The 17,500-nt window shown below is 39.8% G+C and overlaps 1 protein-coding gene across 1 annotated transcript; it reads right to left on the bottom strand.

Annotated features, from left to right (window-relative positions):
• Positions 1-4,951: 4,951 nt before the first annotated feature.
• On the bottom strand, positions 4,952-6,836 carry LOC147602899 (tetraspanin-8-like). Its single transcript, XM_086797270.1, has 2 exons — positions 6,184-6,836; positions 4,952-5,490 (listed from the first exon to the last, which is right to left on the bottom strand). Exons 1-2 carry the CDS (start codon positions 6,679-6,681, stop codon positions 5,200-5,202), a joined length of 789 nt encoding a protein of 262 aa, XP_086653396.1. The 5' UTR covers positions 6,682-6,836; the 3' UTR covers positions 4,952-5,199.
• Positions 6,837-17,500: the final 10,664 nt, after the last annotated feature.

Raw genomic sequence — 17,500 nt, 5'->3', positions numbered from 1 at the left:
ACAATGTCACTGCCTCAGAGCCCCATGCCCCACCGCCAGCCGCCTCAGAGCATGTCGTCTCGCCGCTGCTTCAGAGCCTGCCGCGCCGTCGTTCAAAGCCGTCACCACCGCAGCCAACCATCGTCGTACGCGCCGCTATTCAGAGCTCGTGTCGCCACCGGTAGCCACAAGGGTGGCGCTAGTGCGCAGCCAACAACCACCGCCGTCAGTGGTGGTCAACCCACACCCACTACTAGCTAGGCAGGCGGCGCGACTGCAGTGCGGGCCACCATAGCCAGTGCACCGCCTCTGGTCACTAGCATCTTATTCATAGAGGTACATATTTGGGGACTTTTTATTAAATTCAAAGCCTTGGTGTTGCATATTTGGGGATTCTTCGATAAATTGAAAGAATAACTACCACCATGTAGTGTTTCATGTATAAACCAATTGGCATCTGCATCTTATCGATAAATTGAAAGAATAACTACCATGTAGTGTTACATGTATCATCTGTGTTGGCATCTCTGATTGTAATCAAGTAATCCCATAAACTTCTATTGATATCACCTAAGAAAGACTATGGTATATGTAATAATGTATTATTGAGGAATATCTGGGTTAACAACACAAGAGGCTAATATTTGGTGAAATTTCAATACACCCCCTAAAATTGGGGGTTGGAAGGGGTTATCACCCCTATCAACAAGTCTCATTCAAGTGTAATGAAGCTGTTTTAGTAGATAATATGTAGACAAATGTTGTTTTGGGCTCACATTTAACAAATATGATGGGGCATCGATTCCATATGTGAGCCTTAATTGAAAATTCAAAGAGAGCATGATGCTGACACGTGTGAGTAGCATGTGCTCTTTACATGTGTCAGCATCATCGTTTGCATGCTCTTCATGCGTTGTTGGGATTCGTGTTCTCGATGCAGGGTGGAGTTCTCTAGATGCTCTTCATGCGTCACCACGATTCTCCTTCTTGATGGAGCTTTTGCTTCTTAAGCGTGCATGCTCTTCACACCCTGTCGTCGGGATTCATGTTCTCAATGCAGGTTCTGCTTCTCTAGAGTTTTTTGGATGCACGAAGCAAGCGTGGCACACTCTTCATGCCTCGCTAAGATTTGCCTTCTCGGTACAGGTTGGAGTTCTCTGGATGCACTGCGTTGTCCTCACATTGGCGTCATGTTGCTATGTTTGGTGCCTTTTGGTAAGCTATATCTGTTGCTTCTGGGCATACTCTGTGTCCATGGCGTTTGCGCTATGTCCAAGTGCTCTGCTATCATGGGTCAGTCCAAGCGTGTGTGTAAAGAAGCAGACTCTGCTCCTGCATGTATGATCCTCTCTCTGGTACCACCACCTTTCACGCCTGCTGGCGTTTCTGCGCCCTCCATGCCTCCAACTATCAACCGTGTTCCTTGTGAAGCCACATTATGTGAGGCCAACAAGGAAAATATTCCTCCTCGCATCCTCACATCGCCCAAAGGCTCGGCTAGTTTGCGGAATCTCAAGGGTGTCAAACGGAGAGCCCGTTCTTTAGGTGCTGTTGTGTTGTGGTTTTTAATGTTAACATGTATAATATTCTGTATATTCTGCGTTCAATCTTCGGCTGTATGTGTATGTGGATTACAGGCAACAACAACACGTCGTGTGCCACGACGAAGAGGAAGAAGGTGTAGGGCTTATCCGTTTCATGTACTGGTCGTCCGACCAATGCTCCTCCTCCTTGTCCGAAGTTCCCGACTCGTGGCAATCTGAAGATGCTCGAGGTGTTTGTGACCATTGGCATCGGCAACACCGATGTCAACACTTCTTTGTGGGATAACCTCGTCGAGTTTTCTCAGTAACAATGTACACAAGCACTTTTCTCCTTCGAAAGAGGTGGAACACTTCACCATTTGCACTTTCAAATGGTGACTCGCATCCTGTCTACTTCTATCATTGCGGTTGGCAAGTCTATCAAGTAGCACCTCATGTGGAATGTGAGCAAGCCTGCCGGAGCGATTGTCATGTGTCAGGCGCTTCGCTAGATTAAAATGCACACATTCGAGGGAATGGTGGGTTACTGTCTCAAGGATCTGCACAAACCTCATTTTCGTTTTCATGCTCATAATGTGTCTGCATATGAGATGTCCAGAGGAAGGACACTATATGCGCAATTCAGTCAGGGAGACCTCAAAAACCGGGTATGCTTGACACCGGTAAATGTGTTTGAGCGAGCTTTCATCTACATGGAAAACTATATTCTCAATAAGTGGTTTGTCACTCTTGGCGTCACACTCTTGAGCTCGAGCTGTTTGGAAGTCCCTTAAAACTTCGGACTTAGCTGAATCTCGGATATCAGAAAGGTCTTCTTCCGCGATCTCTACATAGAGGGGGAAGCAGCCAAGTACTTTCTCAATGAGAATCAAGAGAAAGATGAGCATGCAAGGCAAGGAGATGGCCAATTGGAGGAGCAGCCCGATAACCTCTCAACAAGCGACCAACCTGGTGGTCCGGCCAATCCTATCTTTGTTGAGGAAAGTCCACCGGACATCAACCCCAACGATTCATACATCAACTCCTCTAAGGAGATGGCCGCTGAGTTTCTCAGAGATGTGAGCGAAGGGGAAGACTTTATACCCGCCCCCCCACGGCATGATCTCAAAGCGACAAGGGGAAGACTTTATACCCGTCCCCCCACGACATGATCTCAGAGCGGCAAGGCCGCTCTGTAGTGCAATCGTTTTGCCCCACTATGCTGTAAATAAATAATCTGTATGGTCTCTACAGGAGATGTTTTTTTTTCCGTGTGTTTTGCTATGAATAAAACGTCGGCCCTATGTCGTGGTCATTGTGTGGGTCCCTTACGGATCTATCCTGCAATATCATGTCCTTTTTTTAAAAATGCAATATAATATGTTGTTGCGTAATGTTCGAACATCCCCTTTTCCACCGTAGCTTTAGCTAAAGTCACCTTAATTCGTGGGCACGAATTAATATGCTGACTTACAGATTTTGTTAATATGCTTACTTACAGATTTTGTTAATATTGGGGGTACTATTCAAGTGTAACGAAGATGTTAGTAGATAATATGAGTATTGGAAAATATTGGGGGTACTCATAACTATTGGTACCCAACAAATTGTTAGGGGCTACGCTACTAATGAGGCCATTTTTGGGCACTGAACATCATAACCCATCCGTTAATGGGTTGCGCAGACAATCGTCTCTAAATATGCTCATATAAGAGGCGTCTGCATCTCTGCTCTGAGAGGCATAGCAGGGTTTCTAGCGAAATAGGGTGGGTTTTGGAGATCTTGCGTGTGATGCAGTCCACCACCACCAGGGTTACTGTGTAATGATAGGGAAGAACACTGATTTACTACGCTTAACCAATTGATATTGTCGAACAAAACTGGAAGCCTGGATGATTATATTCTTATCACATTGAAATGTTAAGTAATTTGCAGGTAAACCATTAAACACTTTCTATATTCCTATGCAAGGGAATTGAAATCATTTTATGATTATTGTGATGTTAGAACTTCACAAAAGCAAATCCTATAACCTTGCAATCGCATTATCCCACTTTCGCATCCAGTCCTCTATTATTTTGGTACTTTTTGAATCTTCAACTCATTTTTAGCTTTTTCAAAGGAAAACTAATGCTAAGGCCTACCCTATGGCAGACCAAAAAGCTTACCTACTCTGATTAAAAGGTGCCTAGCTTCCCCCATTAAAAGGTATCTATCTAGCTTCCCCATCATCATCCTTCCCACCTTTTGTGTGGGAGGATCAAAGGTGGGATCAAATCTATGGTTTACTTAATAGTGAAAATTTGTACTAGGGATGCTGATGTGATTTGATGAGATGTGAGTTGGCTTTTGTAAAATGTGGATTATTGTATATGTAATTGTTCGTTTATAAATATAATTATAATTATGTTTTTTTTAAGGTGTCTAACTTGCAAATATGAGAATATATGAGTGGTAACTCTAGATCCTTGGTAGGGCCAAAAAGCATTGTTTGACATGAGTGCTCTATATATCCTCACATCATTAAAAAAAAAAAGGGGTCTCATGGAGGTGGGCTCATCTACACCACAATGCACTCATGGAACTCTACAAACACAATCCTCCTCAAGGTACACATGGAATGATGGGAATAAGTGTAGAGTTTCATTCTCTAGGGGTCAACATACCAAAAACTCGCCTCAATCACTCCAACCTTTCTCTCTATGGTGGCACCTAAAACCCACTACATCCACCTTACACTGTAGGCAAGCAATAAACCTTTAACTACACCTCTATAAAGCTACGAAGGAAAGTGCTATGATCAATTTATAGAAAACAACAGTGATAAACTTTCATGAGGTATTTGTATAGAGTTTCTCACACGAAGAGTAAAGTTCTAAAGGTGTGGATAGAAAAGGATACACTTAATATTGTAAACATTAATCCGATATATAAAAATACAAAATACAAATAAGAATCTCACTCCCCCCCCAAAAAAAAAGAGCTCTAGTGCTCTTTGTTTTAAATAGTGCAACCCATCCTTGTTTAACATAGGAGGAAGGCCGAGGCTGAGGATCTAGCTGACCCACAACCCTCCCCTTGCTACAAGCGTGGTCCTAGTTGAAAAATACTTTCAAACAGTGTCTTATATGAGAAGTCCTAAACTTTGATTTTATTCTTCTCCCCCCCGCGCGCGCGCCCCCCCCCCCCCCCCCCTCCTCTCTGTCTCTCTCTCTCTCTCTCAAAAATCAGTTTTCAAGTGTTACAGGACTTTGACTGTGGTATATGCCAGTTTAAAAAATCAGTGCTTTCTGAAGCAAAAATAAAGGTGATATCAGAAATGGTACGATTTATGCTCCCATGTGCATCAAACGGCCTGCACAAGCCAAATTATTCTGCCATGACATGCATGAAGTTGTGAAAATACGTACATACACAAAGGCAAAAGTCTGCAATAAAAGATACATGTAATTCTAATATACGACGCTAATGATACATAACAAAAAGGGTACATTAGGCAACACTACAACACAAGCTGTTGGGTTCCCTACCAATGAGAATTGTAGGCAAAACGAGGGAACCCTAATCCCACTTCTTTAAGCTGCAAGATGGAGTATCAAACAGTAGAAAACAACACAAGCCCTCTAAGTAAACAAACACAGCTGGGCACAACTCTAGATATGGACAAAATCAAGGGCAACCCATATTGGCATTTGTCTCACTTGTAATACTCATCCCTTCGAGCATTCCTGAATGCAGAACACCCTATTGAGTAGACTGCAATGATGAGTACTACTATCACCACATTGATGATTGCAACCTTCCGCCAGTCTTTCTTCACAATCTCAAGCACACCGGCTCGGCAAGAGTTGCAGTCGAAGCAGAGTTGGGTAGCATTGTTGCTCCATTTGTTGCAGTCTGCATCTGCACCCGGGTTTTTGGCTTGCACCCAGTTGGTTGCATTGACATATGTGAAGTCACATGCACTGGGAGGCTTGCAGCATCCAGACTGACACAAAATGAAGACATAAAACACCATCAAAGGAAATGATTTGTGAGGCAAATAGGAGCAACATGAAACCACAATACTAAAAAATGTAAGAATACAAAAGCCTAGCAACATGAAACCACATGTAAGACCATTTGTAAAGAGAAGTGGTCAGAATGGACAACCCTTCCTCATAATTTAGAGGTGACTTTGAGTGGAGCTGATTAAAGAACCCAAAACATGCACTAGGAGAGAGCTATGGTGGAGGTTGACAAGAGCCAGAGCCAGATAAGGTTCACACATGGAGATGTGGGGAAAAAAAAGGGCCAATTAAAGGGAACTTTGTGAAGGAAAAATGTGGAGTGAAGTTGTGCCTGAAGGGGGGAGGAGCAACACAGGACGAGGGCGGGGGTTTTCAGTAGCAACCCACTAAATTTTCCGGAAGCACAACGTTAGCAAGAACCCACTGGAGAATTTCGAAGAAAAACACAGCAATGGCAAGAACCCAGAATATTTTTTGAAGGCACTCTTCACAGACCATACAAATCAGCAAGAAACTACTTCAGAATTTCTCAACAAAACACAGAACCAGCAAGGTACCCACGAAGGATTATCAGTAAAACATGAAGAAGCAAGAACCCACTTCAGAATTTCCCAACAAAACACAGAACCAGAAAGATACCAGTAAAACATGAAGAAGCCACTCCTGCCTACCTCGACGGGGGAGAGGCTAGAACTAGCAAACGCGGAGGAGTTTGGGTACTTGTTGTTGAGGCTGTTGCAGACCCGGGCATCAGAGAGGCAGCTTCTGATTTTCTCCCAGTTACTGCTCTTACTAACCTGGCGCTGAAGCCAAGTGGAGTAGTTACCCAGGTGGTACTCATCAAAGCCCTTACCGGAGATGGCCTCGCCGGCCCCTTTGTTGGTCACAACGAAGGCGAACACAGTGAAGCAGATGAGGAGCAAAATCAAGAGGAACATGACTGCAAGGTAGAGCCAAAGGAGGCAGAGGATGCGGCAGGAGGTGCCCACCAGGCCGGCTATGGAGACAACCAGAATGAAGATGCCGATGAGGATGAGGGGCCACTGGAGGAAACGCAGGCAGTCGGAGGAGTGCTTGGAAGCGAGCCATATTCCTGTCACAAGGATGGGCACGGACAGGAGGGCTGTGAAGAAATTGAGAAAGGTTATGAGATGGTTGCTCAAGCCCATCTCTCTCTCTCTCTCTGTCTCTGTCTCTCTCCTTCGTTGTGTTTGCTAATGAGTGAGAAGGGTTTGCACTAAGCCGGGTGACAGGTAGGTTTGCTTTCTGTTTGAAAGGGGGCGAAAGCCTGCTTGGAGGTTGAGCAGATGAGCACAGTGGGAGCGTTTTCAAATTTTGTTTAATCAATTTTCACCTGATGGCTTGACAGAGATGACAGTCCCACATGAAAGTGACTTTAAACCATATCTTAAGAGACCACACGAACCGGCTGTACTAAGAGGCTGGTTCCATGGAAGAGAGGACAATACAAAAGGCAACCCTGTGTAACCAGTTACCACTCCCACATGCTTTGATCATCGTTTCAATTTTCAAACCTCTTGGAAACTCCTGTTCAAGTAGTCAAAGTAAACACAACAGTTCACTTCCTTAGACTCTCTAGTCTAGAGTTGGACATAACTCTCCATAAGGTACTTACTTACGGTACTTGATTAAGGTTATGTTAATGTACTTGAGATATCATACATTAGTCCATTGTGATTTCCTATAACGTGGCAAGACCCGTCTCCGATGGGCTGAGCTAAACACACCATTAAGAAAGACAACTTCGTGAGGAGACAACCCATCCCCCATCCTTTGGACATGAGAGGTTTGGGTACCATCGAGTAGGCCTTAAATTTGAAGACATTCAACTGGGGCAGATTGGCTAGTGCGAGGGCCCTTATAAAGGCCATGATCCACCCGAGTTCAAGTCCCACCATTGGTCGTATATGCCCTCGTGTTGTATTCTACCGACATTAATACCTCCCTCTCTCTCATGTTTAATCATGCACACAAAATCTCTTTGCATATACATACACACATACATCCATACTTTAGGTACTGGCACACATATAAACATATCTAACATATATACATCTACAATGTCTATCCATATATATTTACATACACACACATATATATGCCTACATACAGATACACATATTTATGTTTTTGTAAATATATATGTTCACAAACATATATACATTATATATACGCATTCATAGCTATACATCCATATGTACCCATGCATAGAAGCAATCAAGTATACATACATGTATATGCATTTTTAACTTATTCTTATGTAAATGCATATATTTGCACGTATATGTGTACATGGTACTCACATAGACTACCTATACATATGAACAACATCTATCGATCTCACATAGACCACCTAAACATATGAACAACATCTATCTATCTCTAGACATACATAAGTACAAACATAGCATACATGTACCTATACACACACACGCTTACTTATTTACATGCTCATACATATGAACAACATCTATCGATCTCACATAGACCATGTAAACATATGAACAACATCTATCTATTTCTAGACATACATAAGTACAAACATAGCATACATGTACCTATATACACACACACTTACTTATTTACGCGCTCACACACTTATATCCATACCTAGTGGCATGACCCATCCCGTATGTGCAAGAGTATTCTTGCATGCATTAAAATAAGAGGCTCATCATGGGGAGTTAGGAGCGATTAAGCCTTACATTTGAAGCCCATTTTAGGCCTCATGGTCCTCAACTTGCCAACCTATATATTTACACACTATACTTGCCATATATATCCATGTAGAAGCTCCTAAAGCACTTACATTTCTTTGAATAAAGTACCAAACTTGGCATAAAGATATACATCTAGAATTCCAACCAAAATAGTATTGGCAATCTTGAGCAAGCATTAAAATAATCTTTGGGCGACTAGATTATCTCTTCTTGGAAGCCTGTACTCCTTGCCTCCATTTGTCTAAAAAATATATTTAAGATAATAACATTAGCTATTGCAAGATTTAATTTATGCCAAAAAAAAGCAAAAAGCAAAAACCTTACAAAATTCATTCAGTGGATCAACATTTGAGACGAATGAAATTCAATACGCTTGTAGACAGCAAAGCCTAATATTATGTAATGTCCAGTGCCTATGCACCGAAAATCTAACTTATTAGGCTTTCCATAGTCTACAAACACTACATGTATATGAAGCTGATCCGCAATCTTTTGCAATCTTAGCTGGTAAATGTCAAGGAGCCCAAAACTATCGTTGTAAGTGTCTCGACCATATAAACCTAGCAATAATGTAGGTTCCAAAAAATAAAGATATTTCCTATTGCAAAAAAAAAATATCAATAATATTTTTTATTGACATAAAACACAAAAGCTACATAAAAAGCTAGTTTTCATACCGTGATACACATGTGCTCTCTAATAGTTCGATTATTAGAGATACTATTGTTTATCCTTCCCAAAATGGCAGATCTATAATTGAACCATGAAAATAAAATAGATTATGGTAAACAATGATGACTATATTATAGCGAACGTAAAGAAGGATACCTTCAATATCTTGTCCATCACCATAGATAAATGTAAATGATCTCATTTCCACATCCACGCTAAGCAATATACCTGTGATATCAAATCAAGATTTTGAGGTCACTCTCTCTCTCTCTCTCTCTCTCTCTCTCTCTCTCTCTCTCTCTCTCTCTCTCTCTCTCTCTCTCTCTCTCTTTGTGGGACGTTCAATATTTCAAGTAAAGCAAGAAAAATAAATAAAGCCATTGTAAATGGAAGCAAGTCAAAAGCTAAACATTTTCTTATCCAAATGTTAAAAAAAACAAACATGAACTCACCGAGCCCCTACAGCCATATCAACAATTTGAACCATCCCTTCTTGAACAATAGATGGGTCACTCCATATTGTGCATCTGTATGGTGGCTTTACCTCAATGTTAACGATTTAATCCACACAATGTAAGTAGATTTATATATATCAATTCAATATTACCATCAAGGGTAGCGCCATTGTGAGATAAATTGAAGGAAATTTGCCATCCAACTCTTGTTAAACTTCATATCTTCACAACACAATAAAATAGTTATCATTCTAAAAGAAACATCAATCAACTTAAAAGCATGCACATGCTACAGAAAGACAACATAAGGTAGCACATGCCACATCTCTGCAAGCATTCTCCTTTTAAATGATTACTTGATTAATATAGAGATATCTAGGAATGTAGTCTCTGCCATTAATTGTAGGCTACAATATCAATAGCTCACTCTCAACCTTTTAGCCATAGATTACATTTACATTCTTCTACATGCCATTTGTAATACCTCTTTGTAGACAACATTGGCTATGTAGACTTCGTTTGAACCTTCTATGCTGCTTTCATGTTACATAGTATCCTTTACACACACTTTCACAGATTATCTAACTTGTGACATAGCAACATACAATTGTCTATGTGTGAATACTTGTGTGGCCAAATAAAGTCCCAACACACTCAACATTTGTACTTGGAACTTATTTATTGACATACCCTCATAATAGGAAACTGTCTCCTTCTCATGTCAAAAGGCAATTCAAGCATAGTTGGTATGAATGTTATCTTGGGAATAAAGACCATGTCTCTAATGTTTGTACCTATAATAATTTCTACTTCTATCGCCTTTGAGTGAAATTGCTTACATATCAGTCTTGTACCATTACAAAGCCCCCACCGAGGGTCGAAATTGTGGAGTAGCATGATAGGAGAATTCATCTTTAGGAAGCAAGCGGTGAGGTGGATACCCACCACCTAAATTCAAATTATTCAAGTACTCAATTGGATACATTATTATGTCATTCTCAGATGAAACAACCGTGTCTGCACTGAGATATTCTCTTTCGGGAGGACTAGGTAATGCACTCAAGGCTAGTTCATTGATCTCAACAACCTCTAGATTTCATGGTGCAAGGATAGCACGGTCTTTGAAGAAGCATGCATAGTCCTCCACTCTTTGAACATCTTTGTACATCCATTCAACCAAAATCAAAAGGGAGTTTCCATGGATCAACATTCGTGGTGGAATTACCACTCTACCTTGATTGTTTGGATGGTCTAAAGATCCATCTACAATTTATAAAGTCCATTTGACAAATTCTAGTTTCGTATAATCAAATGTACTCTGTCTGACCCGCATGTTTTGGGTGAGCTTTAAAACATTCACATATCTCCAAATATATGATTGGCACAATGTTGCATCAACAATATCCTCATGCAATCCCTCAATCGGTATGATTTTCCTAAAGTCGCCACCAAAGAGCATAATTTTCTCACCAAACACAATATCACTTTGCATAATGTCTTTTAATGTCCTATCCAATTCTTCATAGGCATATTGATGCATCATTGGAGACTCATCCCAAATGATCAACCTTGCAAGCTTCAACACCTCAACCAATGGGCTATTACCTTTAATACCACATGTGCTAGAAGCATTGAGAACCAATGAGATTTTGAAACGTGTGTGTGACCATTTAATAATAACAATGCAGCAATTCCGGAAGATGCACATGCCAAAGCAACTTGATTCTCTCCACGTAATCGAGATAGCAAGGCATTATAAAGATATGTTTTGTCTGATCCACCTGGTCTATCAAGGAAAAAAACACCACCATTGTTCAAAGCAACAACCTCAAGGATAGTATCAATGCTCTTAATTGACAACTATTTAGACTCCTTTCTATGGATACAGACAAATCAGCCTAATGAAACTAAATCAAACATCATCTCTTCCATCAGCAAACCATTATTGATAGTAGCAACACTTGATCTATCAAGAATAGGCAACCCTTCAAAATCATGTAGCCGTTTGCCATATTCTTATAAGAGCTCTTGCATGTGCAACAGAGCTTGGTTCTTTGCTATAGAAAGACAACCACCAATATCAGCACACCCTCTCTGTAAGCCATGAAAAAATCATCTGAAAGTTCTGTGCAAAATTTTCTCCAAAGCTGTCCAAGGGATATAGGCTCAAAAAACTAGTATAGTGACAAATAGTTGACGTAGTTGGAATCCTGTTTTCTGTAATGTAGGTTCTTGAGTGAAGACACATACACAACTCCTCATCACTCTCCAGCATTCCTCTAGCTTCACATGCAGCCTTAAAGGAGGGATACAATTGTCCACTTACAGTTCGTACATCCTCAAAAGATTTACAACTTTTACACACTGTGAGTAACATGCATAGGTAGTATTGCTCATTTGCACTCGGGCTAACATTATACATACGGCCAATCATATTCCCCCTTTTTCTTTTAGTCCATGACCAAAGAGTTGAAATCCAAACCCACTTCACTGTTGTAATAGTAGAGATTTTAAAACCATCATTCCATCCAACATCATGAACCGCCCATGGTCCACCGCCCATGGTCCAAACTAGTTTGGACCACGAAAATAGTGATGCTCAAATTCTTTAGCCAACTTCGACCTTTCCTCAAAGGAAAGAGTACTCCTCATGTGCTAAAAAAAATGCAAGCCACTCCTCCATCTTTGTCAAACATACATACATATAAGTAAGTTGATGCATGACTACTATGTGCAAGTGTATGAATCATAATCGTAACTACTATATGCGTGTGCATGGGTGTAAGAATCATGATTGTAACTACTATATGCGTGCGCATGGGTGTAAACAGCATAATTGTAACTACTATGTGTATGTACATGTGTGTTTCAATTTGTACATATGGGTGCTTTCCCTTAAGTGTGTGTACATGTGTGTTTGAATAAATACATGCAAGTCCTTATATTTTTCTCCATGGATGTGTGTGTGTGTGTGTGTGTGTGTGTGTGTGTGTGTGTATGAGAGAGAGAGAGAGAGAGAGAGAGAAAGAGAGAGAAAGAGAGAGAACACTTCTTCATTATTTATAACATGTGTGTTCTTATCCTTTTTTTAGTGGGTGTTGGTGTGTGTGTGTGTGTGTGTGTGAGAGAGAGAGAGAGAGAGAGAGAGAGAGAGAACACTTCTTCATTATTTACAAAATCACAAGTCATCGAATAAGATAGTAAATGTGTCTCACTCCCCCTAGGTGTAAGTGAAACTTGGTTTCTTATAAACCTATTGTAAGATAGTAAATGTGTCTCACTCCCCCTAGGTGTAAGTGCAACTTCGATTCTTATAAACCAACTATACAAAACATATGGGATAATGTATACTACAAAGTTAACGTACATACAACATATATGAAATTCAAATCATAACCCCACATAAACTTTTATTACACTTTAAGCAACAAACATGCAAGGGAACACACACACACACACACACTTTTCTCGATGGGTGTATGTGTGTGTGTGTGTATGAGAGAGAGAGAGAGAGAGAGAGAGAGAGAGAGAGAGAGAGAGAGAGAGAACACTTCTTCATTATTTACAACATCATAATTCATCGAATAAGATAGCAAAATGTTTCTCACTCCCCCTAGGTGTAAGTGCAATAGAGAGAGAGAGAGAGAGAGAGAGAGAGAGAGAGAGAGAGAGAGAGAGAGAGAGAACACTTCTTCATTATTTACAACATCATAATTCATCCAATAAGATAGCAAAATGTTTCTCACTCCCCCTAGGTGCAAGTGCAACTTGGATTCTTATAAATTTTACTATAAGATAGTAAAATGTGTCTCACTACAACATATGGCACAATGTATACTACAAAGTTAACCCACATACAAATCACAACCCTACATAACCTTTTATCACACTTTAAAGGCAAAAAACATGCAAGGGCACACACACACACACACACACACACACACACACACACATGTCACCTACTACAATCATTTGAAGATTACACGATTTAGAAATAAATAAAAAATACTTAAGTGATTGAAGATCACCACCAAACAATATTATACAATGAAAAAGTTCTACATTTTAAAATCATAAATAAATCAAGAAGAAAGCACTTACATGTTTAGCTCATTACCATCTTATCTAAGCTAGGTTCCTTTGCAATGACACATCCTTCTATTCCTTGCAATGCACACTTGCCTAATATCTCATTGATTCTACTAAGTCTTGGATTGAGATATCACTACAACATATGGCATAATGTACACTACAAAGTTAACCCATATACAAATCGCAACCCCACATAACCTTTTATCGCACTTTAAAGGCAACAAACATGCAAGGGCACACACACGCGCGCGCGCGCATGCCGCTTACTATAATCATTTGAAGATTACATGATTTAGAAATAAATAAACAATACTTAAGTGATATTGAAGATCACCACCAAACAATATTATGCAAATAAAGAAGTTCTACGTTTTAAAATAATAAATCAAGAAGAAAGCACTTACATGTTTACCTCATTACCATCTTATCTAAGCTAAGTTCCTTTGCAATGACACATCGTTTTATTCCTTGCAACTTGCCTAATATCTCATTGATTCTACTAGGTATTGGATTGAGATATCAACATGTTTTATCCTTAGCAAAAAGAAATAACTTGAAACAACTACTTTTTTATAAGCCTTTTGGCTTATGCATTCTACCTTTTTCCATGTCTTGAAGACATTATGATCCCAAACCAAAAGACTCTCTCTCTCTCTCTCTCTCTCTCTCTCTCTCTCTCTCTCTCTCTCTCTCTCTCTCTCTCTCTCTCTCTCTCTTACACACACACACACACCCACACGGACACGCACACCCACACACACTTGCACAAATGAAATCAATCTCTCTCTCTCTCTCTCTCTCACAAACACACACACGCACATTAATCTCTCTCTCTCTCTCTCTCTCTCTCTCTCTCTCTCTCTCTCTTACACACACACCCACACACCCACACAAATGAAATCGATCTCTCTCTTACACACACACACACACAAACATACATATGTTTTTCACACACACACACACACACATATATTTATATATAACTTACTAAAAAATAATCCTCTATCTCTATCTCCCACGAACATACAAAGAAGCACACAAACACACAAACACTCTCTCTTGCACATCTTTGTTTAGATGCATCCCTTAGCATTAGTAAATTGATTCACACATATGACCCTACATTTTGGGACCATTCACATATGATGACTCTTTAGTAATCTCACTTAATCTCGTGCATGTGAGATTTTACTCGCCTGACAGATTTGTTCATTTCCGCGGAGCCCACCTGGCCGCGGATGCTAATGCTTTCTTTCTGGCAAGCTGGCTCTAGCTGGCTAAAGGTTATGGACATGCACATTACATGGTGGAAGCCGACAAATACAAATTATGGCTCTATAGATACGCTAGCGAGAGGTGTTGATAGCGGTTTGAAAGCATCCTCCAAGCTCTATCTATATAAAGGGAGCAAGGCGAGTGCTGAGACACTCACTTAGCCCGTGGATTGTCTTGTGGTTGTTTGCCATGTCTCTAGTGTTAGCATCCATTGGCTGGGAGTTCCTCCTCTCAGGTAACTCTGGTTGATCTAACTTGCATGATGATTGAATCCCTTAGTAATGGTAATTTTGTGCTTATTGTTGCAGACCTATGGGTTTATGACTACATGGAAACCTGTATTGTTGCTAATGCCTGTGTATGACTTGTATTACATGATGGGATGATGACCTTTGGGAATCCTATATGATGTAATACATATCCAATTTTGGATAATTTACATGTTGGTTTTTTAGAGATGTTTCTCGGTTTTTATACCATAATCAATTCATAATTGTTTTCATAAAAGATTCTTAGTTTTTAGATTTTACTGATAACGCCAGCATGTGCATATGTTATGAATAAGCTACACTCGTATATGAGTCGTCTGTTTTTTTCTTCCAAAAATTTTAAAATAAATTTGAGCATAGCTCATAACCCTGGTTTTCTGTGAATGTTGATCATGTATCACCGATTGATAAGCAGGGCTAATAATGCGGATTCAGTATCATATTTTTTTGGTTTTTTCTGGGTTATATTAACTAGGGAGTCAATATCATGTATGATATTTTCTAGGTTCTTTTTATTAATACAAACTGATTTTTGAAGTCAATAAGGATTTATACTGGCACACTGAGGTTTATCCTCAAATGCTAATTGACAATACATTGTATATGGATGAGTATTACTGTGATAACCAGCTAATGTCCTGTAACCAGGCATGCATGTTGGTGGTTGAAACACTCGACAGATTCTGGAAATTTTATCATACCTCAATATAGGCCAAAGAATTGGTTACAATAATGTATAATATGAGAATTTAACCCTCCGGGTTGTTAGATAAAGAATGGTTATATAAGGATGTAAATAGCTTCGAGAATTGCATGGAGGCCGCCACTGGAAAGTATTTCATAATACTACTGGATAAGGAGTGATTATGTATTCTTATACATATGTAGTTTTCTAAAATCTCCAAAGACTTGCTTAACTAGATGAACAAATCTTGGATTGTTGTGATATCTATGTGAAGACCACAGCACATTATGGTCTATTTTATGAGAGTGGTAAAAGCTTGGACATACATGGCTACACAGATGCTGATTGGGCAGGTAGCGCATATGACAGGAGGTCTACTAGTGGATATGCTTTTACACTTGGAAGTGCCGTGGTGAGTTGGAGTAGCAAAAAGCAACCTACAGTTGCTTTATCCAATACAGAGGCTGAGTACAGAGGTGCAGCCATTGCCAGTATGATAGCAGTGTTTAACTGGAGGGTGGTCTTTTTCCTATCAGTAGTGTTAGTTGTATACAGCTATCATTCCACAATCAATCAGTATCATATTGGTTTGGGAGTGGTATGATACTTGTGAGGAAAAGCTTGTTAAGCTTGCTTTTACTATAGCCTAAGTGTATCAAGGTTGTTTTTTATCATGTATCTTACTGGTTTAACACCAATTTCTTACTGGTTTTACACTGGTTTTCTTGGTTTTGTTTATTGCTGCCCCAAGTTGAAAACTTTTTAGAACCATGCCTTGCCTTGTGAGGGAGGATGGTTTCTTTTTATTTGCTATATTTTCTAGTCCTTAACTTCCCCAAGTAAGAGCTATAGGTTGACTGACTGAAAATATTACAGTCAGACATAATACAGATAGACACATGATAAAAGAAGGAAACAACGCACATACAAGGATGATAGAATCATAGAAGAGTAGAGAATTTGGCATTTGTTTATATACCGGTTGGAAACATCTAATCTAGTATCTGAATCTATACTAAATGAATATGTAATGTATAAAAGCACACCAAATCAAGTGTGTCGGATGCTTAACATAAGATTTTCTGCCAAGGCACTTGCAACATACATCCTTTTTGTTGGGTGAAACACAAATATGGCTTAACCAAAATTTGAAAAAAAGCTCTTTCACCTCATCATCGCGCTGATTATGCCTACTACATGGGCTTGTCGATGGCATGAAGATAATGGCAAAATACCATCAACATAGGTTTGCAAACGCTCTCTAACTGCATAGAAATTACATATATGTATGTTCAACTACCTTGAAGCATCTACAATGTTAAGAGAGGATGTATTTGTGCTAGTGCCATTCATAAGAATCATTGGAATAGACCTTTTAAGAAATAGCTCCTCGGAGTTTCTAGGCACTTTCACTGCTTCAAATGTATTTCATATGTCCTCTATTAGACTTGTCTGGTCCATAGTGGAAAATTGTTGGAAATTTCCTTCATGGAGTGATGTTGGAGAACCTGAGATAATATATCAAACTTGGTCTTCTCATCTAGACCCTTGGTCTGCTGATTAAAGTACTGAACAGCGTCATTACATATTGTTCGATGCTTCTACTCGTTTGCACCATGACTTGCATTGTGCTCCTGTTCTTCTTGTACCTTAGACTTCATCCTTGCACATTGTTCTTGCTTCCTCTGTGCATGATAATCCTTGATTGCATTGGCAGAAAACTTTACTCATGACTCACAACCCTCTACAAAGGCTGAACTTTACATCTGCCTCTAAATTCTTGGGAATCTATGATGGGT

This window comes from Cibotium barometz, chromosome 65, assembly GCF_041138505.1.
Source record: "Cibotium barometz isolate CiBa-2024 chromosome 65, ASM4113850v1, whole genome shotgun sequence".
NCBI lineage: Eukaryota > Viridiplantae > Streptophyta > Polypodiopsida > Cyatheales > Cibotiaceae > Cibotium > Cibotium barometz.
The sequence above is the reverse complement of the archived record's forward strand: the minus strand, read 5'-3'. Positions and strand labels throughout refer to the sequence as shown.